Source organism: Gadus chalcogrammus, chromosome 4 (assembly GCF_026213295.1).
Source record: "Gadus chalcogrammus isolate NIFS_2021 chromosome 4, NIFS_Gcha_1.0, whole genome shotgun sequence".
Taxonomy (NCBI): Eukaryota; Metazoa; Chordata; class Actinopteri; order Gadiformes; family Gadidae; genus Gadus; species Gadus chalcogrammus.
This window is the reverse complement of record NC_079415.1, coordinates 3,073,787-3,101,018: the sequence shown is the minus strand read 5'-3', so window position 1 is coordinate 3,101,018 and position 27,232 is coordinate 3,073,787. Positions and strand designations below refer to the sequence as shown.

Here is a 27,232-nt window from a genome sequence, read left to right as displayed (position 1 = left end):
TCGTGGGCGTTTGTGTTTGCTGGCTGTCATCCATCACAGGAAGGAAGTCTCTGAAGTGCACCCTGGGACACCAGGCATTCCTCTCTAGAAAAACCCCGACGTGACGGAGAAACCACTTAGATTCAAAACACGACACCTTATTGTCCCCCGCGCCTCTGGCTGCTGCTGCTGCATCCTGAGCTTTATAAATAGTCGACTTGCTTTAAAGCTCTGTGTGAAGTTCTATCTCATCCGACTTAATCTATTGATGTAAGGATGTCATGATCTCATGATGTCATGACGTCATGATGTCATGATCATATCTAGATTCATGTGTTTGGTGCGAAAGGCTTGGAATATATGCAGGATGTGTGGTATTGAATTTTTTTTAACGATCATACAGACGGACACGAAGCCATGCCCGTGCAAATACATTGTTACATGTGTATGTTTTGGATATGTAGTGACTCCTGTGTGTGTGTGTGTGTGTGTGTGTGTGTGTGTGTGTGTGTGTGTGTGTGTGTGTGTGTGTGTGTGTGTGTGTGTGTGTGTGTGTGTGTGTGTGTGTGTGTGGCTGCCTGTGTGTGTTTGTGTCTGCCTGTATGTGTTTGTGACTGTCTGTGTGTGTGTGTGTATGTGTGTGTGAGAGTGTGTGTGTGTGTGTGTGTGTGTGTGTGTGTGTGTGTGTGTGTGTGTGTGTGTGTGTGTGGCTGCCTGTGTGTGTTTGTGTCTGCCTGTATGTGTTTGTGACTGTGTGTGTGCGTGTGCGGTCATGTGTGTGTGTGTGTGTGTGTGTGTGTGTGTGTGTAGCTGACAGGACAGTGCTCGTGTAAACCAGGCTTCGGTGGGAGGACGTGTCGGGAGTGCAGAGATCTGTTCTGGGGGGATCCCAAGGTCAAATGTCACGGTAGGTCAACACCATGACTCGGTCGTTCATCACCTGTTATTACTCTCTAACCCTGCCTTTAAAAACAGGGTTTATGAAACCTTTCGGCTTGAGGTGCAGACGAAGGTCATGGAGATTTGGACCAAAGGGTCAAAGTTGACACGTTAAGAGGGTAAAGGGTAAATAAACATAAAATCACACTTCAGTCAGTTGAGAACAGTCCTTTTTGACTTAACATTTCTGTGTTTTTTATTACTAAAATGTATACAGATGTTAAACAGGGGAAAGTCTCTGTAAAAAACAAAATGTCTGCTACTTCGGGCTGAAGACGCTTTTCCAAAGTGGTTGTTTTCTATTGGTTTAGGACCTTTGCTCGTGTGAGTGTGACGTAGGTTTGAAAACATTTGACCACTCCCCTCTCACTGGCTTGGATGGAACCCGATTTGTCAGTTTTTTCTAAAACCTTCACGAACTGCCTCTGATCGTATTTTTTTACTTGTAGGCGGTACTTTTTGCAGGGTTGAAAAAAAACGTTGTAGATCAAAGGTTTTGGACCTCAAAATCATGTACAGTTAATATAAGCAGTTGAGAGTTTTAATTGATGGTTCCCATATAGTAATACAAACATCGGTGCACCGCGATCTGAGATGGCAGGGTTTGACGTTAGACCGCCGCGGTCCACCCCCACCTGCTGCCAGAACCTTAAATAAAAAAGACATCGGAAAGGCCAGACATGGTCTCCAACACCAAAACATGTCATCCATCATATCAAAGTAGCAGCCATTAACCAGGCTAAAGTAATAGTACGGAGGATAATGATAGTGTTTGGGTGGTACTACACACTACCAACAAATATCCACACCAAACACCCAGATATTAAACCATGGATTCCTCTCTTGCTGTGAGTTCCCCGGTCGCTGGGGTGGAGTAAACACTCCTCCGTCTCTCCGTCTCTCTTCTCCGTCGTCAGAGACGTTCCCAGGAGACGGTGCTGTACGTAAGAGAGGCCAGGATTTATGTAGCGACGACATGTTTTGCGGTTCTCAGTGAGATTGTGTGTCTGTGTGTGCGGCGTGTACGCTCGCATGTGTATGTGTGTGCGTGTGACTGTGTGTGTGTGTTTGTGTGACTGTATGGGATGTGTTTGTGTGTGCGTGTGTGTGTGTATATGTGCATGTGTGACAGTATGAATGTGTGACTGTGTGGGATTGGCTACAAATTCCAGTTTCTTCGGATCCAGTGACAACTCCACTCTCTGCCAACCCACCAACTCCAGGAGCCTGCCAAGAGCTTCTCAGTGTTCAAGTCCATCTGGAGAATGAATTCTTCAATGCAGGGAGAGATTCATGCATGGAGGGAGAGAGGGAGAGAAAGAGAGAGGGAGGGAGAGAGAGAGAGAGAGAGAGAGAGAGAGAGAGAGAGAGAGACACACAAACAGATGGAGAGAGAGAGCGAGGGAGAGAGAAAGGCACGCAAGCAATCAGGGAAGGAACGAAGGAAGGAATCGAGGAACGAAGGAAGCAGGGAAAGGCGGAAAGAAGGAAGAACAAAATGGAGGAAGAGGCGAAAGCAAGACGTGTTTAGATAAAAAAAAGGCAGAAACAAAGCAGAGAGAGAGAGAGAGAGAGAGAGAGAGAAGGAGAAAGGCGGAGCGAGTGGGGGGCAGCGGCAGGTCTCTGGGAATGACCCCCTGGACCAGAAGCAGATGTTCCTCGCCACAATTCCCAAGTATCCCGTTCTCGTGGTCACGCATCATTCCCGGGCGCTCTGAATTACCGCCGCTGCGGCCCACTCTGTCGAAGGTTCTCAGGCCGGTTCGGACCAGCTGGAACACACTGACCCCCCCCCCGTCACTCGATACAGCACACGATCCGTGGGAAACACGGACGGCCCGGCCAGCACACTCCCACATAAGCTGTGTGTGTGTGTGTGTATGTGTGTGTGTGCGTGCGTGTGTGTGTGTTTGTGTTTCTGCGTGTGTGTTTCTGCGTGCTTTAAACGAGTAGATAAGGGAGCGACGGAGAGCGAGAGAATGGAGAGAGAGAGACAGAGATGTCAATGAGATTGTGTTACGATTTGAAGTGCGTGTGCGCATGTGTTTCTTGTTGTCTGTGTGTAGTTGGGTGCATGCAGGGCTGTGCGTGTGCGAGTCTGCGTGTGTGTTTGTGTGTTTAAAAAGAGAGCAGGGTGAGAGAGAGAGAGAGAGAGAGAGTAGACTGAAGAGGTAAACTAATCACAGTGTTTACTGTCGAGGACCAGAGGAAGAAATATCTCTCAGTGTGAAGGGAGAGAGAGGCCCCCTATAGTTAGAGAGAGAGCATCGGGTCGCTGGGATGCCTTCTTTGACCTGATCTTCTAAGGTAGCCACGGCCTTCCACGACAGCAGTCATAATTCACCATCAAAGCACACGCACACGCACACACACGCACGCACGCACGCACGCACGCACGTACGTACGCACGCACACTGATTCATAAAACTAGACCCCCCCCCCCCCCCCCCACCCCCGCCATGCTCCTCTGCATAACTGCAGTGAAATGGTGGGTGGTGTCAGAGCTACCCTCTTGCCTCTTTTGACCCCTGACATTCCTACCATCTGACTCAGAACAGCTCTCTCTCTCCTCCCTCTCTCTCTCTCTCTCCTCCCTCTCTCTCTCTCTCTCTCTCTCTCCTCCCTCTCTGCCTCCTCTTTCTATCCTCTCTCCTCCTCTCTCCGTTCCTTTCTCTCCATCTCTCTCTCTCCTCCCTCTCCCTCCATTCCTTTCCCTCTGTCTCTCCTCCCTCCCTCTCATCTGTCCTCCTCTCTCTCTCTCTCCTCCCTCCCTCTCCTCTTTCTATCCGCTCTCCTCCTCTCTATCTCTCCCTATCTCCCTCCGACTCTCCCTCCTCCTCTCTGTCCCTCCCCCTCTGTCTCCCTCTGTCTCCCCTCTCTTCCCTGGTCGGTGGGCGGGAGTGGCACGTATTCGATTCCCCCCGGCAAGCTGCAGAATGGGTTCACCGAGCATGTGATTAAAATACATTTACTTTTTTTTTTAAATTAATAATTACGTAGGCTGCTTATTTACTTAAAAGATTACTGGAGCTGGCAACCCTAATAGATAAACATTAATAGAGGAGATATTTAACATTCATAGCCAAGTCAATACAATGTTCACATCTGCAGAGAGAGAGAGAGAGAGAGAGAGAGAGAGAGAGAGAGAGAGAGAGAGAGAGAGAGAGAGAGAGAGAGAGAGAGGGAGAGAGAGAGAGAGAGAGGGAGAGGGAGAGGGAGAGAGGGAGAGAGAAACATATATATATATATATGCAGGGTTTACACTAATATATACAATTTAAAATATGAATACAGCCACAAAAGTACATGAGGAACAACAAAATCTTTATCAAAGTGTAACACCGCACATTTTATTCCGAAGGCGTTGCCGCAGAATCTGCTTCCTTCCGTCTTAATAATAAATATCAAGGTATTAAATCCTCACAAATCAATAAACAAACGGGCCAATCACATCGCTGCATCCCAAACCCTGTGACCCTGTCACCCCCCCTGTGACCCCCATAACCCCCTGTCTCATCTCTCCCCCTCCCCCAGCCTGCGCCTGCGACCCTCGCGGCATCACGGGCGAGCAGTGCCACCGCGCCTCCGGCCAGTGCCCCTGCGTGGCGGGCGTCTCGGGCCCCCGCTGCGACCAGTGCGCCCGCGGCTCCAGCGGCGCGTTCCCCGCCTGCGAGCCGTGCCACGGCTGCTTCGCCCTGTGGGACGTCGCGGTGGGCGAGCTGACCAACCAGACGCGGGCTCTGAGCGGGCACGTGGCCGAGCTGCAGAGCGGGGGCGGGGCGGTGACGGCGCCGTACCGGGAGCTGGTCGGCCGCCTGGAGGCCAACGCCGCCGCCGTACGGGTCGTCCTGGAGGGGGACGGCGCCGTCGCGGCCCTGGACGAGGCCAGCGAGCTCATGAACCACATCCTGTACGTGAGGCTGGAGGGGGGGAGATGGGGGAGAGGAGGGAGACGGGGGAGCACGCTTTTAAAGATGGCCGCTGAACACGAGTGCACGCTCTTAAAGATGGCTACTGAAACGCGTGCGCTGTTGTAAGTGAAGTAGCCTTCACTTCAATCATAGTTATTATACTAATTATTCTATGATTTTGATGATTGCAATGATTTTGAGAACGATTTATTCTTTTAAGGTTACGATTATGTATTTATTAAAGATTATTAAGTTAATCTTTCTTTTTTTTTTTTATCGACGTTTCTGTAGCATGTAGGATTTTGCGAGTTGGGGTTGCGAGCCCCAAGCCCAACCTTCCACCATTTCTGGTTTCTGGAGTTTGTTAGTCCTCTCCCCTATCCTATTGTCTTCCAGGTAATGGGTTACAGTCTCATACCACATGAGGCCAGACAGGGTTTGGGTTGTGTACAGACTGTCCCGGCTCTTCAAGCCCAACCAACTCCTGCTGCTGTGTAGTGAAAGCTGCAACCAGGGCAAGCGTTTCATACCAGCAGCACGAGACAGTAATATTGATTTAGTACTACGTTATTTAAAAAGACACTTGAACAAAAGCGACTTAAAGTGCGTTGATACCTTAAATTACACTGCAGACGTGGGTGTTAATGATTCCCTATTGAGAAACCTTTTCTACCAGCTGCTCGCTCCACCAAACGGTCTCAGAGTGTGAGCTCAGAGTGTGAGGCCAGAGCCAGGTGTTTCCTGTCTGCGTTCTCAGCCCCAAAACAAACCCCGGTCTCAAATGACCTCGGAACCTCATCGGTCTCTCCTCCTCGTGACCTCAGCGGCGTGATGTCATACCTGAACGGGATGCTCAACACCACCGACGGCGACCTGGGCAGTCTCCGGGACCAGGGCAACACCACCCGCGCCACCCTGGACCAGCTGACGGAGGAGGCGGGCGCCCTGGAGCGGACGGTGAAGGAGCTGAAGGAGCAGGTGTACAACGCCAAGAACTCCAACTTCCAGGGTGAGACATCCCATAATGATCCTCATAGGAATCCCAACGGGACTGGGAGTACTGGGATTGTTAAGGTGTTTGGAGTTTGATTCCCCAGGTCTGCCCAGCCTGGAGGTGCCTTTGTGCAAGCATTAAGCATGATGTCACTTCCTGCTCCTTAATGAGCGGGTTGTAAATTAACTGTAATTCACTTTACTTTAAAGATGTCTGAAGGGTTGATTAGTTTAAATGCCATGGCAGTTCAGCAATAAGTTGGTCTGAATCTACTCATCTCAGTCTACTCTTGATGTGCAGGCGATAGGTTTGTTGAGTTACCTCCATCAACGCTGGGGATTATAGGAAGCTAATGGCGCTAAGCTTGCATAATATGATTGTGTAACACAAACTATTCTACCGTTGGCCCACTGATTTGCATTAGTACTTTTATAAGTAAAACACTTTTAAAAACGGATTATTAATCATCAACATACATCACCAAAAATCCTGAAAATCCAACACAAACTATTAAAATACAATCTAAACACAAAATATCCAAAGTCTGTACGGTATTTTTACCCCGTGTTCCTCGCCCTGTGCGTGTTCAGGAGCGATGGACACCATCTCTCAGGCGCACTTGGACTCCACCATGGCTGAGCTGCAGGTCAACTCCTCCACCAGTCACCCCGGCAACACCGTGGAGCAGTCGGCGGCCCTACGGAAAGCCACCGAGGACAAACTGAGCGGCTCCCAGAAGGAGTTTGAGCGCAAGGTGGAGAGGCAGACGCAGAAGCTGGACAAGCTGGACGCCTCGCTGGAGGAGATGGACCTCTTGGAGCTCAGCGTGAAGGTACAGGACGCAGGCTGGCTGTGGTTTGACATATTACACCACCGGGTGTGAATGTGATTAGCCGCTAATGGCGCTGCAGGGTGCGGTACGGTTCGGTTCGCAAAGGTGCGGTACGGATTGCGTTTCCACCGCCAAAAGTGGGCGTGACCCGGACTGAGCCGTACTCGTTTTGCCCTCGTCTTCAGTGCTCCTCCGTTGGGGTACTGAGACGCCTGAAAGGGTGCCGGAAAATTCGAGCTACACTCCCCCTCCGTTGATTGGTCGACAGCATCGTCGCTTCCGGGCGACGTGGGGATAAAAACAAACAAACAGTAGCCTCGAGGTATTATTCTTTACAATGAACATGTCGCATAAAACGCTTGCTTGGGCGAACAAGGAGATGGAGACGTTCGTCTGCATTCTTGGGGAGGAATACGTGAAGAGGTAGCATCGTGGTTTAATGTGTCGCGTTCAACTTTTCCATTGTTTTTATTGAGCAGGCTATACTGTGTCGCGCTGCTATGATGTCACAATGTTTACGTAGCTGCCGTGGCGATCGACATCCGGCCTACCATAAAGGGTACTGTCTGCGGTGGAAACGCAACCTTGGAACTGAGCGGGGCTACACCGCCCCCTCCCTACCGGACTGAGGCGAACCGAACCGTACCGCACCCTGCAGTGGAAACGCGGCATAAGAAGCCGTTTTGAAAATCGGCCTCTCTAACGTCACGAGAGGGCGTGTCCACGTAGATGTGTGCTAGATAGATCAGTCTACCAGCCTACCCAGTGGACTGTAGCAAAGGTTGCTTGTATATTTGTCTGACATCTAGGGGGACATTTTCAAAACGGCTTGTAACGGCTAATCACACTCGCACCTGGTGGTACGATATGTCACCCTTAACATAGGGCTTCAAGTATTCCATGTCAAGTTTTAGTTTATTTTCTGTTGTTGCCATGTTACTTCCCCTCATGACGTCCGACAGTCTTGCTTGGGTCTAAACTTAAGCTGTCAATCTTTGCTCTCAAAAACAGGGATTTGGTTGATTCGTAGAGTGTGGTTTGAAGCTAAGGTGTAGAGACCAGGGGTCTTAGGGAAGACCTGGGCCCCCATCCCATAAAGATCAAGGGTTGGGGACAACAATAACGACCCAACAGACCACTAAAAGTGAGGGTGGGGTGTTGGAGTTAGTCCCCTCTATATATTTCTCTCTCTCGCCCCTCTCTCGCCCCTCTCTCTCTCTCTTGCCTCTCTCTGTCTCTCTCTCTCTCTCAGCAGATGTGAACATTGTATTGACTTGGCTATGAACGTTAAATATCTCCTCTATTAATGTTAATCTATTTACCAGCTTCGGTAATCTATTAAGTAAATGCGCAGCCTACTTAATTATTAATTAAGTACCGAAAAAATGTAAATGTGTTTAAATCACATGCTTGGTAAACCAATTTTGCGGCTTGCCGGTAGATATCCAGTGCGTGCCACTCCCGCCCACCCACCGGGGGAAAGAGGAGAGGGAGAGGGGGGAGGGGGGGAGAAAAGGGAGGGAGAGAGGATGCAAAGAGGACAGATAGATGAAGGAGAGAGAGTGTGTTTGAGAAAAAAGGAGGGTGCAAGAACAAAAAAGAGAGATCAACTTTATGAAGATCATGACCCATTAAAGCTGTCGGCGGTCATGAGACTACCACTTCCTGTCCGATCAAACTCTTCAGACGGCCACTTCCTGTCAATCAAACGATCAAAAGCTGCAGGCGCTCACAAGTTTTCCACTTCCTGTCCGATCAAACGCTGCGGCACTCACAAGCTTACAACTTCCTGTCCGAACAACTTCACCACTTCCTGTCCCCTCAGACGTGCGGCGCTGTTGGGGGCAACGACGAGGCCTGCTCCGGGGCCCCCTGCGGGGGTCTGGGCTGCGTGGGGGAGGACGGGGCCCCCCGGTGCGGGGGCCAGACGGACTGTAAGGGCCTGGTGGCCGCCTCCGCCGCCGCCCACAAGTCGGCCCAAGACCTGGACCTGGAGATCGTCTCCGCCATGCAGGAGGTGGAGAAGCTGTCCCGCTTGGTGAGGCCCAGTGGGGGGGACGGGGGGGGGGGGGACTGGTGGTACTGGGGCTACTGGTGATAGTGGTTGGACTGGTGGGCAGTGTTGCCAGATTGGGCGGGAAATCTGGCGCAATCTGGCAACACTGCTGGAGGGACTGGTCGGACTGGTGCACACTGGTGGGACTGGTTGGAATGGGGTTACTGGTGGGGCTGGAGGGTCTGGGGGGACTGGGAATGTTTTAACCATCAAACACATCCGGCATCGAGTGTGTACATGACAGGGTTTTATTTGTAAATGTGCACCGTTAAATAAGAAGCAGATGATTTTTACTAAAGACAGTATTCAATTAATTTATAAAATAGCAAAAGTACATTCGTGAAAAATATCTCAAGAATGTTGTAAGTGTCGATGTATTTTATGATCATGTATGCAACATTTGATCATTGGATAAGATAAGATGTGCTTTATTAATCCCAGACAGCAAATGTGGGATTCGCAAGAGAAAGTACAGGATGTTGATAGGAATGAGAAGGAGGAATCTACTAACATAAATAAACATTGGAAATAACTCAATCGAATCAATGTACACAGTATAATTCTTATGTTAGTCAGCATTGTGATGAACAAACATGTGATAATAGCAATCAAAAAGGCAATATTTGAAAAGATAGAGATTAAAATACGAAATCCAGAGAGCAACAAGAGTCAAACAAGTTTCAAGTTTCAATTCCCTTAATTATCAAACCGTCCTTAAAAAACAAGACACATTCTCCCAGGGCTTCAAGTGCTGTAGAATATCAAAGAGTCCAAAGCTAATTTGTACGCTGAGTCACCTTCACACCCATCCCCCCCCCCCCCCCAGGTGTTGGATGCCAAGCTGCGTGCGGGCGAGGCCAAGGTGACCGCCCAGCAGGTACTGGTCAGAGCCAATCAGAGCAAGGAGAGGGTGGAGCAGAGCAACGAGCAGCTGCGCGCGCTCATCAGGGACATACGAGACCTCCTGACCAGTGAGTCTGACACACACGAGGCTAACCTCAAGGCAGTGTTGACACGGGGCAGTGTTGACACGGGCGATCACTTGAGAGAGTTTGCTGGCCTCTAGTGGTTAAAGGAAGTCATCGCACACATATCGCCAGAATGAATCTGTATGTTTCGTACATAGTTTTTCATGTGTTGTTGTGGTATTATATGAGGTTTGATTTGTGTGAATCCATTTAAAGCTCATAGTGTGATACATAGTGCATATTGTGCATTTTCTTATCGTAGGCTTATGTTTTGCAATAGAAATAGCTTACATTGCAGAGGACAAGACTTTCCCAACTTTTAGGTTCAAGATTACATAAACGTCACAAATGTAGTTTATTTGTCATTTAATACACCCACATACACAACGGCCCTACTGTCTCACACACGCACGCACACACACACACACACACACACAAACCCTCTTAAAACCCTGGTAAACCCGCTCTCGCAGACGGCAAGGCCAACGTGTCGGTGGTGGAGATGGTGTCCAACGAGGTGCTGGCCATGGAGCTGCCCACCTCGTCGTCCGAGCTGCAGAACATGACCCGGGACATCCGGGAGCGGGTCAGCTCTCTGACCAGCGTGGAGGGCGTCCTCAGCCAGAGCGCCGAGGACATCGCCGCCGCTGAGAGGCTACTGCTGCAGGCCAAGGCCGCCAGGTACACACACGCACGCACACACACATACAGACACAGGGCTAGCACCACAGGGTTGGCTCGCGGCGGAGCTACAGGGCAGGCTAAGATGGTACGATGTAATGCTACCGCTAGATGGCGAGGCCATGCATGGCGAATGTACAGGAAGATTTTATTTGTTCTGCGGAATGACTTAATGATGTGTGCTCTTCGCCCCATCTCTCTATCTCTCCATCTTCTCTCCCTCTCTCTCCCTCTCCATCTATCTCACTCGCTCCCTCACTTTATCTTTCTCCTTCCCTCCCTTTTCTCTCCCTTTCCATCTCTTCGCATCCCTTCCTCCACCTCTCTCTCTCTCTCTCTCTCTCTCTCTCTCTCTCTCTCTCTCTCTCTCTCTCTCTCTCTCTCTCAATCTCAATCTCTGTCTGACTCACCCTCTCTCTCTCGCTCTCTCTCTGTCTCTCTCTCTCTCTCTCTCCCACCTCCCCCACCCCCCCCAAACAGTGAGGAGGCCTCCACCCTGAAGGAGACCATCGACTTGGCCCGGGCGGCGCTGGAGGAGGCAGACAAGGCCCAGAACCTGGCCAGTGACGCCATCCAGCAGGCCATGCAGAACACCAACAGCACCATGACCCTGCTACTCTCGGTGAGGCTCCGGCCCAGTCGCGTAGTCCCAGTCTACAGGCGCCAACGGCCTGAGAAACACACTCACATGTATATCAAATGGACGTACCCTGATTTTAGCGGTGCCTTTAGCGTGGGGTCTTATCAACGTGTCTTCAGAGATAAAAAAATCGGGAGTGAACCATATCCAAAATAATGGGTAGGGTACATTTTATCTGCAATCCTTTGGAAATTAGGGCAAAAAGTTAGTGTTGGCAAAACCGGTTGTAATTTTTTATTTTGAGGCGGCAGGGGGTGTTGTCGCAGCTAAATGTAACTAATAAAGTAACTTGTCATCTAACTTAGTTATTTTACATTTAAAATCAAGTATTCAGTAAAGTAACTAAGTTACTATTTTAAGGAGTAACTAGTAATCAGCAATCGGATTACTTTTTCAAGGTAACTGTGGCAACACTGGTTGTGAGACGTTATGGTGGGTTATGGTTGAAGGTAAACAAGAGAGACTCCAGGCGGTTAAAGAAACGGTCCAGTATCTGTAAACACTCTAAGGGAAGAGGGAAAGGCTACCAACGATTCGGAAGAGAATCCAGTACCTGTGAGAGCGCTATTGGTGGTCTCTGTGTGACGGGCTCTGTCCCTGTCATGGCGCCTCCCCGCCACCAGGTGGAGTCGGCGACGGAGGCGTCGGAGTTCTCCCTGAGCAACGCCACGGGGCGCCTGCTGCAGCTGGAGCGGGAGGTCGGGCTGCTGAGGCAGAGCCACCTGGAGGCCAGCCGCACGGCCGCCGGCGCCACCGCCAGCAGCGAGCGGGCCAGCGAGGACGCAGAGCAGGCCCAGCAGGTGGCGCTACACTCACGCACATACACATACATATATGCATACATACATACATACACACACACATACATACATACATACATACATACATACATACATACATACATACATACATACATGCATGCATACATACATACATACATACATACATACACACACACATACATACATACATACATACATACATACATGCATACATACATACATACATACATACATACATACATACATACATACATACATACATACATACATGCATGCATGCATGCATGCATGCATGCATGCATGCATGCATACATACATACATACATACATACATACATACATACATGCATGCATGCATGCATGCATGCATGCATGCATACATACATACATACATACATACATACATACATACATACATACATACATACATACATACATACATACATACATACATACATACATACACACATACACATATACACACACACACACACACACACACACACACACACACACATACACACATACATACATACATACACATACATACAGTACATACACACACAGACACACACATACACACACACATACACACATACACATACATACAGTACATACACACACAGACACACACAGGCACATACATACACATACATACAACCCCCAGCACACTGGATTGTACACCAGATAGCAGACAACACTATCCCAGTAAAAACACTGGTTTATACCCTAAGCAACAAGACTTGTGAATCCCAGTCCAAACACTGGTTTAAACTCCACATAACACTAGTTTGAATCCAAGTTCAAACACTGCTTTAACCTCTTAACAACACAAGGTAAATCACAGTCCAAACACTGGTTTAAACTCTAACTACACAGGTTGAAATCCCAGCTTCAACACCAGTGCAGGGACGCGGGAAGTCAGTCCGAGGGGGGGGTGCTGAGAGAGAATCTATATAATGACGTCATAATAAATGCTGCGCAACATCCGTTGTTTACAGAGACGAGATGACGGGTGACGACACATTCAGGGATCCGCTCTGATAAACACTCTACTGGTGTGTAAAAAGAGTTCTGCCAACTAGCCACTGTTATTCACAAACGTTATCAAGTAAACAATGTGGAAATTAGAGTCAACTCGGCTGATACTGGGCTGAATTTCACACACTAACAACATGCCAACAAGCTGTTGCGGTCCGGGATTATACACAGCGTTATAACAAGGATTCAGGAGGTTATTTCTAAAGGTTTACAAAGGAAAGTGACAATAATAGAAAGCATTCATTTTCATCCAGAGTTACGAGTTGTCTGATACGAGGAAAGTGACGGTTTCTCCGTCAAGTGAACCCCCCGTCTTTGCTCTTTTTTTGCCAACCAGTTTACGTGCGGGATTCAAGAATCAAAACGATAACATTCAACGTGTCTATTAATTTGGCAGCAACAGTTTTAGAATGTTCACTACAACAGATGTTGAACACCAACAAGCTTATGTAAAATTAGCATAGTACCGATATGATATATATCATAAAAGAGGGTGGATGTCAATAATTTAATGAAAAATCATGTTGTATGATAAAATTATACAAAAAAAAAAGTATTGATTTGTTCAGAAAACTTTCTCACTTGCAGTTACAGCCAGGGGCCGCTGAAGCACCCTAAGCACCCCCACTTCCCGCGTCCCTGGCTAACACTGTTGTATTTTATTGGTCGTCATGAAAAAAAACATAAGGGGTAACACTGTTGTTATTTATTGGTCGTCATGAAAAAAAACATAAGGGGTAACACTGTTGTTTATTATTTGTCGTCTTGAAAAAAAACATAAGGGAAATAATAGAACTACACACATACATTTTAATGTCATGTATATCCTCTTTATTGATGATTGATTATCGTGTATTGTCATCGCCTCAGTGGTGCAGTGGGGTGCACTCTGCCTAACCCCCTGGAGACCGGGGTTCAAGTCCGGTTGATGACCTCTGTTGGAAGTTTCTTATCTCTCTCTTATTTCATGCGAATTATAAAGTCAAGTATAACCTTTGTGATGACTATAACTGGTGACTTGATGGTGCATTGTTAAGTTCGGAGGTTAACACTCTAAACAGCTCATGTTCCGGTCCCTGCAAAAACGTTGACTGGGGTGCCACTGTCGTTTTTTATTGGTCAACATGGAAAAAACATGAGGGGTAACTGTCGTTTTTTATCGGCCGTCATGAAATAAATATAAGGGGAAACCACTGTCGATATTTATCAAATAAAACATAGGGGGTAACACTACATTAAAATGTATGTGTGTATTTCTATTATTTCCCTTATGTTTTTTTTCAAGATGACAAATAATAAACAACAGTGTTACCCATACATTAAAATGTATGGGTAACATGAAAAAAAACATAAGAGGTAACACTGTTGTTATTTATTGGTCATCATGAAAAAAAACATAAGGGGTAACACTTCTGTTTTTTATTGGTTGTCATGAAAAAAAACATAAAGGGGGTAACACTGTTGTTTTTTTTGGTCGTCATGAAAAAAAACATAAGGGGTAACACTGTTCCTTTTTTTATTGGTCGTCATGAAAAAAAACATAAGGGGTAACACTGTTGTTTTTTATTGGTCGTCATGAAAAAAAACATAAGGGGTAACACTTTGGTTTTTTATTGGTCGTCATGAAAAAAAACATAAAGGGGGTAACACTGTTGTTTTTTTTGGTCGTCATGAAAAAAAACATTAGGGGTAACACTTTTGTTTTTTATTGGTCGTCATGAAAAAAAACATAAGGGGTAACACTGTGGTTTTTTATTGGTCGTCATGAAAAAAAACATAAGGGGTAACACTTGTTTTTTAGTGGTCGTCATGAAAAAAAACATAAAGGGAGTAACACTGTTGTTTTTTTTGGTCGTCATGAAAAAAAACATATGGGGTAACACTGTTCCTTTTTTTATTGGTCGTCATGAAAAAAAACATAAGGGGTAACACTGTTGTTTTTTATTGGTCGTCATGAAAAAAAACATAAGGGGTAACACTTTTGTTTTTTATTGGTCGTCATGAAAAAAAACATAAAGGGGGTAACACTGTTGTATTTTTTGGTCGTCATGAAAAAAAACGTAAGGGGTAACACTGTTCCTTTTTTTATTGGTCGTCATGAAAAAAAACATAAGGGGTAACACTGTTGTTTTTTTTGGTCGTCATTAAAAAAAACATAAGGGGTAACACTGTTCCTTTTTTTATTGGTCGTCATGAAAAAAAACATAAGGGGTAACACTGTTTTTTTTTTTATTGGTCGTCATGAAAAAAAACATAAAGGGGGTAACACTGTTGTTTTTTTTGGTCGTCATGAAAAAAAACATAAGGGGTAACACTGTTGTTTTTTATTGGTCGTCATGAAAAAAAACATAAGGGGTAACACTTTTGTTTTTTTTGGTCGTCATTAAAAAAAACATAAAGGGGGTAACACTGTTGTTTTTTTTGGTCGTCATGAAAAAAAACATAAGGGGTAACACTGTTTTTTTTTTTATTGGTCGTCATGAAAAAAAACATAAAGGGGGTAACACTGTTGTATTTTTTGGTCGTCATGAAAAAAAACGTAAGGGGTAACACTGTTCCTTTTTTTATTGGTCGTCATGAAAAAAAACATAAGGGGTAACACTGTTGTTTTTTTTGGTCGTCATTAAAAAAAACATAAAGGGGGTAACACTGTTGTTTTTTTTGGTCGTCATGAAAAAAAACATAAGGGGTAACACTGTTCCTTTTTTTATTGGTCGTCATGAAAAAAAACATAAGGGGTAACACTGTTGTTTTTTATTGGTCGTCATGAAAAAAAACATAAGGGGTAACACTTTGGTTTTTTATTGGTCGTCATGAAAAAAAACATAAAGGGGGTAACACTGTTGTTTTTTTTGGTCGTCATTAAAAAAAACATAAGGGGTAACACTGTTCCTTTTTTTATTGGTCGTCATGAAAAAAAACATAAGGGGTAACACTGTTGTTTTTTATTGGTCGTCATGAAAAAAAACATAAAGGGGGTAACACTGTTGTTTTTTTTGGTCGTCATGAAAAAAAACATTAGGGGTAACACTTTTGTTTTTTATTGGTCGTCATGAAAAAAAACATAAGGGGTAACACTGTGGTTTTTTATTGGTCGTCATGAAAAAAAACATAAGGGGTAACACTTGTTTTTTAGTGGTCGTCATGAAAAAAAACATAAAGGGAGTAACACTGTTGTTTTTTTTGGTCGTCATGAAAAAAAACATATGGGGTAACACTGTTCCTTTTTTTATTGGTCGTCATGAAAAAAAACATAAGGGGTAACACTGTTGTTTTTTATTGGTCGTCATGAAAAAAAACATAAGGGGTAACACTTTTGTTTTTTATTGGTCGTCATGAAAAAAAACATAAAGGGGGTAACACTGTTGTATTTTTTGGTCGTCATGAAAAAAAACGTAAGGGGTAACACTGTTCCTTTTTTTATTGGTCGTCATGAAAAAAAACATAAGGGGTAACACTGTTGTTTTTTTTGGTCGTCATTAAAAAAAACATAAGGGGTAACACTGTTCCTTTTTTTATTGGTCGTCATGAAAAAAAACATAAGGGGTAACACTGTTTTTTTTTTATTGGTCGTCATGAAAAAAAACATAAAGGGGGTAACACTGTTGTTTTTTTTGGTCGTCATGAAAAAAAACATAAGGGGTAACACTGTTGTTTTTTATTGGTCGTCATGAAAAAAAACATAAGGGGTAACACTTTTGTTTTTTATTGGTCGTCATGAAAAAAAACATAAAGGGGGTAACACTGTTGTATTTTTTGGTCGTCATGAAAAAAAACGTAAGGGGTAACACTGTTCCTTTTTTTATTGGTCGTCATGAAAAAAAACATAAGGGGTAACACTGTTGTTTTTTTTGGTCGTCATTAAAAAAAACATAAGGGGTAACACTGTTCCTTTTTTTATTGGTCGTCATGAAAAAAAACATAAGGGGTAACACTGTTTTTTTTTTATTGGTCGTCATGAAAAAAAACATAAAGGGGGTAACACTGTTGTTTTTTTTGGTCGTCATGAAAAAAAACATAAGGGGTAACGCTGTTGTTTTTTATTGGTCGTCATGAAAAAAAACATTAGGGGTAACACTTTTGTTTTTTATTGGTCGTCATGAAAAAAAACATAAGGGGTAACACTGGTTTTTTATTGGTCGTCATGAAAAAAAACATAAGGGGTACCTCTTCTTTTAATTGGTCGTCATGAAAAAAAACATAAAGGGGGTAACACTTGTTTTTTTTGGTCGTCATGAAAAAAAACATAAGGGGTAACACTGTTGTTTTTAATTGGTCGTCATGAAAAAAAACATAAGGGGTAACACTTTTGTTTTTTTTGGTCGTCATGAAAAAAAACATAACGGGTAACACTGTTCCTTTTTTTATTGGTCGTCATGAAAAAAAACATAAGGGGTAACACTGTTGTTTTTTATTGGTCGTCATGAAAAGAAACATAAGGGGTAACACTTTGGTTTTTTATTGGTCGTCATGAAAAAAAACATAAAGGGGGTAACACTGTTGTTTTTTTTGGTCGTCATTAAAAAAAACATAAGGGGTAACACTGTTCCTTTTTTTATTGGTCGTCATGAAAAAAAACATAAGGGGTAACACTGTTGTTTTTTATTGGTCGTCATGAAAAAAAACATAAAGGGGGTAACACTGTTGTTTTTTTTGGTCGTCATGAAAAAAAACATTAGGGGTAACACTTTTGTTTTTTATTGGTCGTCATGAAAAAAAACATAAGGGGTAACACTGTTTTTTTATTGGTCGTCATGAAAAAAAACATAAGGGGTAACACTTGTTTTTTAGTGGTCGTCATGAAAAAAAACATAAAGGGAGTAACACTTGTTTTTTTTGGTCGTCATGAAAAAAAACATATGGGGTAACACTGTTCCTTTTTTTTATTGGTCGTCATGAAAAAAAACATAAGGGGTAACACTGTTGTTTTTTATTGGTCGTCATGAAAAAAAACATAAGGGGTAACACTTTTGTTTTTTATTGGTCGTCATGAAAAAAAACATAAAGGGGGTAACACTGTTGTATTTTTTGGTCGTCATGAAAAAAAACATAAGGGGTAACACTGTTCCTTTTTTTATTGGTCGTCATGAAAAAAAACATAAAGGGAGTAACACTGTTGTTTTTTTGGTCGTCATGAAAAAAAACATATGGGGTAACACTGTTCCTTTTTTTATTGGTCGTCATGAAAAAAAACATAAGGGGTAACACTGTTGTTTTTTATTGGTCGTCATGAAAAAAAACATAAAGGGGGTAACACTGTTGTATTTTTTGGTCGTCATGAAAAAAAACATAAGGGGTAACACTGTTCCTTTTTTTATTGGTCGTCATGAAAAAAAACATAAGGGGTAACACTGTTTTTTTTTTATTGGTCGTCATGAAAAAAAACATAAAGGGGGTAACACTGTTGTTTTTTTTGGTCGTCATGAAAAAAAACATAAGGGGTAACGCTGTTGTTTTTTATTGGTCGTCATGAAAAAAAACATTAGGGGTAACACTTGTTTTTTATTGGTCGTCATGAAAAAAAACATAAGGGGTAAGACTGGTTTTTTATTGGTCGTCATGAAAAAAAACATAAAGGGGGTAACACTTGTTTTTTTTGGTCGTCATGAAAAAAAACATAAGGGGTAACACTTTTGTTTTTTATTGGTCGTCATGAAAAAAAACATAAAGGGGGTAACACTGTTCCTTTTTTTATTGGTTGTCATGAAAAAAAACATAAGGGGTAACACTGTTGTTTCTTATTGGTCGTCATGAAAAAAACCATAAGGGGTAACACTGTTGTTATTTATTGGTCGTCATGAAAAAAAACATAAGGGGTAACACTGTTGTTTATTATTTGTCGTCTTGAAAAAAAACGTAAGGGAAATAATAGAAATACACAAATACATTTTATTATTATTGTGTATCGTCATCGCCTCAGTGGTGCAGTGGGGTGCACTCTGCCTAACCCCCTGGAGACCGGGGTTCAAGTCCGGTTGATGACATCTGTTGGAAGTTTCTTATCTTTATTTCATGCGAATTATAAAGTCAAGTATAACCTTTGTGATGACTATAACTGGTGACTTGATGGTGCATTGTTAAGTTCGGAGGTTAACACTCTAAACAGCTCATGTTCCGGTCCCTGCAAAAACGTTGACTGGGGTGCCACTGTCGTTTTTTATTGGTCAACATGGAAAAAACATGAGGGGTAACTGTCGTTTTTTATCGGCCGTCATGAAATAAATATAAGGGGAAACCACTGTCGGTAACACTTTTGTTTTTTATTGGTCGTCATGAAAAAAAACATAAAGGGGGTAACACTGTTGTTTTTTTTGGTCGTCATGAGAAAAAACATGGGGTAACACTGTTCCTTTTTTTATTGGTCGTCATGAAAAAAAACATGAGGGGTAACACTTTTGTTTTTAATTGGTCGTCATGAAAAAAAACATAAAGGGGGTAACACTTGTTTTTTATTGGTCGTCATGAAAAAAAACATAAGGGGTAACACTGTTGTTTTTAATTGGTCGTCATGAAAAAAAACATAAGGGGTAACACTTTTGTTTTTTATTGGTCGTCATGAAAAAAAACATAAGGGGTAACACTGTTGTTTTTTATTGGTCGTCATGAAAAAAAACATAAGGAACGCGGGAAGTGGGGGTGCTTAGGGGGCTGCAGCACCCCCCCCACTGGCGGCCTCTGGCTGTAACTGCAAGTGAGAAGGTTTTCTGAACAAATCAATCCTTTTTTTTTATTTTTATTGAATTTTAATTTTAAATTATTGACATCCACCCTTTTTATGATATTTATCATATTATCATTTCATTTTATTTAGAACATTGTCTGAGTAGGCTGACGTAGGCTATGACGCACAACGCAGAACTGTCGATAGCTGAATATCGTTGCGCAGCATTTATTATGACGACATTATATAGACTCTCTCTCAGCACCCCCCCCCCCCTTGGACTGACTTCGCGCGTCCCTGGTGTTACCCCCTATGTTTTATTCGATACTTTTCAACAGTTTTACCCCTTATGGGTTTTTCATGACCACAGATAAAAAAAAAACGAGTTATTTTTACGTTTCATTTGATAAAAACGACAGTGTTACCCCTTATGTTTTTTTCCCATGATGATTTTCCCTTATTACTTTCCCGCGTTTAATCCCAGTCCAAACACTTGTTTAAACCCTAAACCACAACACCAGTTTTGATCCCAGTCCAAATCCTGGTTTAATTAAACCCTAACCCAAAACAATAGTTTGAAATCCCATTCCAATCATTACCCAGCATTCACGGCGTTCTGTGTGCGTACGGCGGTTTCCTCCTGCAGGAGTTCGACGGGGCGGTGACGGAGCAGTACGGCCGAGCCCAGGAGCTGGTGGAGGATAAGGGGGAGGTGGTGCTGGAGGCCAGACGGAGGGCAGACGCCCTGCAGACGGAGGCCAAGGAGCTGCTGGCCCAGAGCAGCGACAAGCTCCAGAGGCTACGAGGTGAGCACTCATCCCCCATCCCCCCCATCCCCAGACTTTATACGGATCAAATTAACATTTATGTCATTTAGCAGACGCTTCTTTAGGCCTAAAAAAAATTTTTGTTTGGTTCCGGTTTCCGACCGACCCTGTCAATTTATGTGCGACCCAAATTATTTTATGAGCTTTAAATATATATTTTTTTTTTTGATGCTAACTATAATTAGGTTTTGGTACAGCACCTTCTTCATTCTGTACATGGATGAGCGAATTTTCTCGTTTTTAAATGAAAACAACCTACCTATCATTCACTGCCGCTGGAAAAAATAAAATAAAAAAATAAAATAAATTCCCTACCTACCCATGACCTCAACTGACAACCAACAGGAACCGTTTAAAATACACTAAGTGCGTACATCAAGTGTGACTCCTCCCCTCAGAACTGGAGCGGTCCTACGAGGTGAACCAGCGCACCCTGGAGGACAAGGCGGAGGAGCTCGCCCTCCTGGAGCAGACTGTGCGCAAGGTGATGGACGAGATCAGCCACAAGGTCACGCTCTACAGCACCTGCCTCTGATCGTCGCCATGACGACCGCGGCGGCGGCGGGGCTCAGGCGCGCCCACGATTCCGTCGAATGCCTCGTTCGTTGCGGCCATCTTCAATTCGAGATTACCACGATGGAGCCAAGATGGCCGCTAGGGGGAAGGAGGCCCATAATTGAAGTGTAAAAGGTTACAATTTTTGTATCCATCGTATAAGCTAGTTTATTTTTTATTTACATGGCAAAGAATGTTGCTCCTAAATTGAAGACCAATGGTTTGTAGCCAGACCAAGACAGGACTGTGGTGCCATAAGTGTTATATTGACCTTATTCTAATTGCAAAATGGACCAATGAACACCATAGGAATGACCACTGAAAAATATATAATATATAGCACAGTATGATTGCACATATTCCATCACGTTGTTTTTAATAAACTCAACAAAAATGTTGCATGGACCAAAGAGATTATGCAGATCATTCCTGTAATGGCTCTATTAAATTAACAATTTCCATTAAATAAAACTATGCTGCATCTCATTGTGTTTTTGGATTTGTGACATAACAAAATGACAGACATTCGAACATGCTGGGATGAATTTCCACCTGGCCATTTCATATCAACGTTCCAGTCTACACTAAGACACTTTTTTCAGTTCAGTTCGTGTCGACAAAATAAACTTTGGGTCCACTGGCTTAAACACATTGCAATTCAAGACTTATTGTCTTCAACAACATCTAAACACATGCAGTAAAACTGAAAACTCAAAGGAAATGACGAAACAGAAATATTCAGTACCTTCAGAGGAGGGAAATAAAACGGACAATGGCTGTTTGGAGTCCATTTATTTCTGTATAAACAAACCAGGTTGGGACCGCTTAAAAACTCATTCAGTGTCCTTAAAAAACTAGCACACCTCTCAAAGCACGCAAAGCCGAAGTCAGAATTCACACGGAAAAAAGACCAAGATCAACTGTTGGGACAAACATGAAATCACAACCTACTGAATCTTGACTTCTTAAATGATTGCACGCCAAATCAAATCGATTGACGACCATAAATCAAAATGTGGATTAACTCTGCCAGGTTTACATGTTAAGGGAGAGAAAAACAAGCAGATGAACAGAAACCTAATCACGTTTCCATAGCGACTGTGGGAGTTATGGCACTGTGGCGGCCCTGAACGGCCCTGAGCGGCAATGAACCTTAGCAGAGTGGGAGAAACAGCAGCAAAAAATGGCGTTGTTGTGCCTCCGATAACAACGCCGACCCCGCAGGTCTAAGCGGCGTATCGACCGCATCACAACCATCGTAAAAGTGCTTCGGACGTTTCAATTCCTTTCCGAAGTTCGTAGACCTCGGAAATGGATTTGTGGCAGTGTCTGGGGTTGTCGCCCCTCCCTGCGACAAGCTCTTAAAGCACCGCCCCCCCCCCCTTCTCCCGGTAGTCCGTTCTTCAACCCGTCGGGTCATTCCCGGGTGCGGGGGTTAAGCGGGGGCGGGGCCCCCTCCATGGGGGCGGAGTTAGGCACCGACAGCAGCTGTCCGGCGTGCATGCGCTCGTTGACGCGGAGCTGGCAGCCGTCCTTGAGCATGCGCACGGCGATGCGGGCGATGTTGCGCGAGTCGTCCAGGCCCGAGTGGGGCCGGCCCTCGTAGCGCATGCCCAGCTTCTCCAGCATGGTGCTGAGCTTGGTCTGCGTGCGCGGCACCTGGGAGCCCAACAACAACAATAACTTAGACTGGGGGCTATGGTCCGTGGGCGGGGACATCGATAATAAACTAACTAAATCAAAAATAACACATGGAGACGAGCCGACAAACAAGAGGCGCTGGGGGGGGGGGGGGTCACAGAGTTGTTAAGTTTGAAGAGGCGGGTTTTGAGGAGAGTTTTGAAGGTGGCCAGAGATGAGGCCTTTCGGATATCAAGGGGGGAGAGAGTTGCAGAGGGTGGGGGCTGCCACACTGAATGATTGGTTTTCATAGGTTCGGAGCCTGGTGTGGGGGGGGGGAGTTAGCGGCACAATAACAAGGAAGGGCTGGATGACCAATGGGGATCAAGCCCGGCTCTTTTGATTCAGGAGACGGTTCACGGTCCTCGTCACATTTATCAATCTCTTGTTGCTATATCAGGGCAGATGCTTTGCTCATTATTTTAAGTTGTATGCGATCGGATGATTCAATTTCTGGGGGGTTATCCTTATGTTGAACGCACTTAACGTAAGTCGCCTTGGACAAAATCATCTGCTAAATAATTAATGTATTAATAATTTGAGAGCAAGTAATCAAGGATAATCTATGTTCAAACTCAGGGAACAAACCCCGGCTCCAGATTTAGTTTAGACTTCCCACATGCGAATTATTAATTTATTTAATTATAAAAGCACTATAGTAGATGTCATACAGTTGTTATACAACCAGAGCATAAAGTTCTTTGCATTATTCTTCTGACTTTATAGTATTCGGGGATCTTGATTGATAGTAAAACCTGCAGGTGAACCTGACCAACGTATAACGTGTGTACGACTATCACAGTGGTCGTGTGCATGATTAATAACATTCAATCATGGCAGGTTCACATTCACATTCAACAGGAGTAGCGGTCACCAAGACGCACCTTGTAAAAGTTGCCGTAGGACTTCCTGATGTTGATCCACTTCTTGGCGAACGGGGGATACCTGATCCGGCTCACGCGACACTGGATGTTCAGGAACTTGCTCATGTCCCAGGAGCTGAGGAGGAGAGAACCCGTTGGGATTAAAATACACCCGGGAGCGGTCAGCCAATCACAAGACGCCAGCATGGAGCACAGGGAAACCAGGTACAGTCACATCCCGTTGGAAACCAACTCCAACGGAAAACAACCGTTGACCAACTCCATGACACTAGGGGTGGGACAAAACATCGATAAGATACACTGGCACCAAATATTTATACATTTAATGGTACGTGCTCTACCCAATGTTCCACCGGGATGCCCCAAATTGACATTTTGACAAGGTGCTTTAAACAGATTTCCCAGCTGCGAGCAACACTACTTCATTGCTCCTCCAGGTGGCGCTCAACACATGAACGAGGGAAACTTGAACGGAATTTAACTAAAGACAGAAATCCAGCATGTCAATCCTTTTTCATGGTCAATTTGTATCCATAGTTAAGACATATTTTGTGATGTATCGTTGTAGGATTGCCCATCATCGCAGAATCGCTGTATCGCGATATTATCGGTATGGTGGGCCATGTATCGTATCGCATGGCGAGGTGCCCTGTGATTCCCACCCTGTTCTCACCCGTCGGTCAGCATGGCGTATTTGTGCTTGGTCCCCAGCTCCCTCTCCTGAAGCCAGAGCACAACTCTCTGCAGGACCGCAGGGAAGGTGTCAGCCTCGTCCACCATTTTCTGTCAGACAAAACGTTGTGTTTCAAACTTAATATTCCGACACAGACAGGGTTTATAAACTCTTACTTTTAAAGCGGCGCTGCAGCATGGAATGTTATTTTGATTAAAAAGGTGATTTTTTTTAAACCCAACCTGCGTGATTCCTGTTAACTGAACACAGAAGTCCGACAGCTCAGAGTTCACCTCCGGCCTCACGTATTCCTGGAACGTGTCCTCCTGTGAAAAAACGAAGGAACATTATCGTTTAAATACTTTCAGAAAAAAACTCAATTCGTTACCGGACATATTCCCGTATGACTAGGCAGAAAGTCAACCTTATCCTTTGTTTCTAGTCTTTGAAACGGTATTGTATCTCAATTTTTTTTTTTATATTTACATTCACATTTAGGGCATTTAGCAGACACTTCCAAAGCGACTTACAATACGTACATTTGTCAGAAGAAAGAAACAATATATCTCAGTTGGTACAATAAAGATGTTCATTGAAACAAATGCCAAGCACTAACAATCTCTATGTTAACCCATTCTCCGTACACAACAAAGATAGCTAGGATAATACGCAACACAATGCTAAGTACTATTTTTAAAGGCGACATACTATACGTTACAATATGAGCCTTTACGAGCCGTTTTGAAAATTTCCAGAGTCCAGGTGAACTCTAGTGAACTAGGAGATATGGACTTATGGTCCTACGAGAACGTCCCCCACACACTCACGATCTCCAGGGTGTGCGTGTTGATCAGGACCATGGGGAACTCGATGATCTCGTGCTGGAACTCGGGCGGGTTGTCTTCCTCGCAGGTGGCCTCGTAGTCCACCACGCAGATGTAGTCGTAGTAGGTGTCCGTGGGGCCGCCGTCCGCCACCGACGCCATCAGCTTCTGCTTCTTGTAGTGGCTCTTCAGCCGCTTCTTCATCACGTCCTTCACGCCTCTGTGTGGTTTGAGGAACACGAGGAGGACAGGTTTGAAGTAGAGTTTAGGGTGGGGCTATTAATCAAATTTTTGATCGTGATTTCGATTGTTTGGACGAATTATCTCCAAATTTATAAAATGGAGTTGAAACGATTATTATTCTTTTTATTTTTATTCACCAATTCGCTCTGGTGGATTTGGGCCTTGCTTTGAAACGTTTTATTGGTTTCTGGAAGGGACCAGTCTTCTATAGTTCATATCACATATAGGTCAAGCTCTAGCCCATTTCAAATATCGATATATCAGTTTACTTTAGGAAACCTTGAATGCCTTATTTTATTACGCCTACGATTACGTTATATTGCAATAACTCGACGGTCCAGTCTACTCCCTCATCAAATATGGAGGAAAGTTACGGTTCTGCGTCTTATTTTGGCGGGGTTACCGTAAAGTCTGTCGTAATAAAAACAAAACAATCTTGTCCCATTTTATCACGCCATTGTCAACCATACCGTGTGTCCAGCATCAGCTCTGAGAGTTTGTCCCGCAGCTCATCTTTGGTCATCCTGTTGATGTGGCCGTTGGCCAGGGCGATCTCCTTGTAGACCGGGTCGCTGAAGTCACTGGGGGCCTGGAGGGGGGTCCCGGTGGTCCCGGGGCTCTCAGGGTCCTCTGAGGTGCTCGTCTTCCTACAGGACTCCGGCTGGTAGGGAGGAAATTAAAAAAGGTGAGAATTCATTAGTCCATATGAACTGAAAGCAGGATGACAACAAGATGACAATCCTGACTGACTTACTTATTATTGAATTATCTTATTATTACTTCCTTAATTAATAGTATTATTTATCATTGTGATCTTGCTGATACTTATTTTTATTATCACTTATTCTTTACATATCTTTATTTTGACTTCTCTGTTTACTATATATTGTATTGTTGCCGCTATGTGGCTGTTCAAGCCTACGAATTTAACTCACGCTCAATAAGATATAATAAAAGCAATTCTGCTTCGGATCCTGATGTGTAAGGCACCGGATCAATAACCACCCACCTTATCCTCTCCACCGGCTGGGTTGGTCATCGTCCCATTGAGGTTCAGACCGTTGAGGTTCTCCTTGATGTCGTCCATGTCGGGATAGGGGGCTTTCAGAGGAGCAGGTCAGGGTATCAGCGGGTCCAGGGGTCTCAGTGACGTAATGACAAATCACTGATTAGCATACTGGCTAATTCACCCCCTTTATACTAGCGCTGTGGTCTGCTGTGGTCGTCTATCCGACGTTCTCCGACACAATAATACTTAGAATTTAAATATTGCGTCTCCGTCTTCCGAGTTTGGGTCTCGGATCGTTCAAAAATCGAGCGCAAAGCGGAAAGGATTGTAGGGTTATTAACAAGTGCGACCGGCTGCTCACTGCTACACGTCCTTGTTCACCACAACACAAGAAACTTTTCGCGGCGCTTCTGACTACTTCCGCTCGGAAGTGACGATGTGAGGAGGCGCGCCTCGAATCTCAGAGCGCGTTTGTGCTTGAGCGTCCCGCGAGGACTGCAAGGACGTTGATCTTTCGGGACCGAAGGCTCTTTGGTTTCTGACCTGAATTTAGATATATTTTTTAAAAGACCTTCATAAATAAAAAGATAAAAATTAAAGAGGATTTCACTCCAAGTTTAATTAAAGGAAAAGTGTTTCGTGCATTGATCCAACATGCCTTATTTGAAAAGCTATTTTTTGTTGTTTTGCCCGTCTGCTAAATAAATTACTTAAAGATTAAATCAAATCATTACAGGGCGGAAGTTTACTCTATTTATCTAAATCCGAGAGATTCACGTGTATAATAGTTTTGTGTCCCTATGTACATTTATGAAAAGGGAACCCGGCACACTCACAGTGTTTGCTCATGTCTATCCCTGCTTTGACTCTGAATTGTTCCTAATTGAAGGCCATACTTGACAATCTTGTACCACTTGTCACTACACCGATACCGCCAGCAGGTGGCGGTGTCCCCTCAGTTTGCAGTGGATGGTTTGGATCTAGGTCCATGATCCATGGCCCGCAGGGCAGGGCGGAACCGATTGGCATTTCAAATCAAGTAAACATGTCAAT

The 27,232-nt window shown here is 44.3% G+C and overlaps 2 protein-coding genes across 2 annotated transcripts in view; one reads left to right on the top strand and one right to left on the bottom strand.

The window, feature by feature from the left end:
* Positions 1-21,710, top strand: part of LOC130380731 (laminin subunit beta-1-like) — a 48,725-nt gene extending 27,015 nt beyond the window's left edge. The window contains exons 23-33 of the mRNA XM_056588040.1: positions 790-886; positions 4,453-4,828; positions 5,654-5,838; positions 6,414-6,655; positions 8,481-8,693; positions 9,538-9,682; positions 10,153-10,360; positions 10,841-10,982; positions 11,624-11,800; positions 20,131-20,290; positions 20,710-21,710. Of these exons, the coding sequence (XP_056444015.1) occupies positions 790-886; positions 4,453-4,828; positions 5,654-5,838; positions 6,414-6,655; positions 8,481-8,693; positions 9,538-9,682; positions 10,153-10,360; positions 10,841-10,982; positions 11,624-11,800; positions 20,131-20,290; positions 20,710-20,846 (2,082 nt within the window). The 3' untranslated portion in view covers positions 20,847-21,710. The remainder of the gene's footprint in view (positions 1-789; positions 887-4,452; positions 4,829-5,653; positions 5,839-6,413; positions 6,656-8,480; positions 8,694-9,537; positions 9,683-10,152; positions 10,361-10,840; positions 10,983-11,623; positions 11,801-20,130; positions 20,291-20,709) is intronic.
* eri1 (exoribonuclease 1) lies at positions 20,922-26,723 on the bottom strand. The gene is made up of 7 exons (XM_056588096.1): positions 26,180-26,723; positions 25,641-25,831; positions 24,931-25,147; positions 24,346-24,429; positions 24,104-24,213; positions 23,431-23,545; positions 20,922-22,525 (listed from the first exon to the last, which is right to left on the bottom strand). The coding sequence occupies exons 1-7, from the start codon at positions 26,255-26,257 to the stop codon at positions 22,283-22,285; spliced, it is 1,038 nt and encodes a 345-aa protein (XP_056444071.1). The 5' UTR covers positions 26,258-26,723; the 3' UTR covers positions 20,922-22,282.
* Between the last annotated feature and the right edge of the window lie 509 nt (positions 26,724-27,232).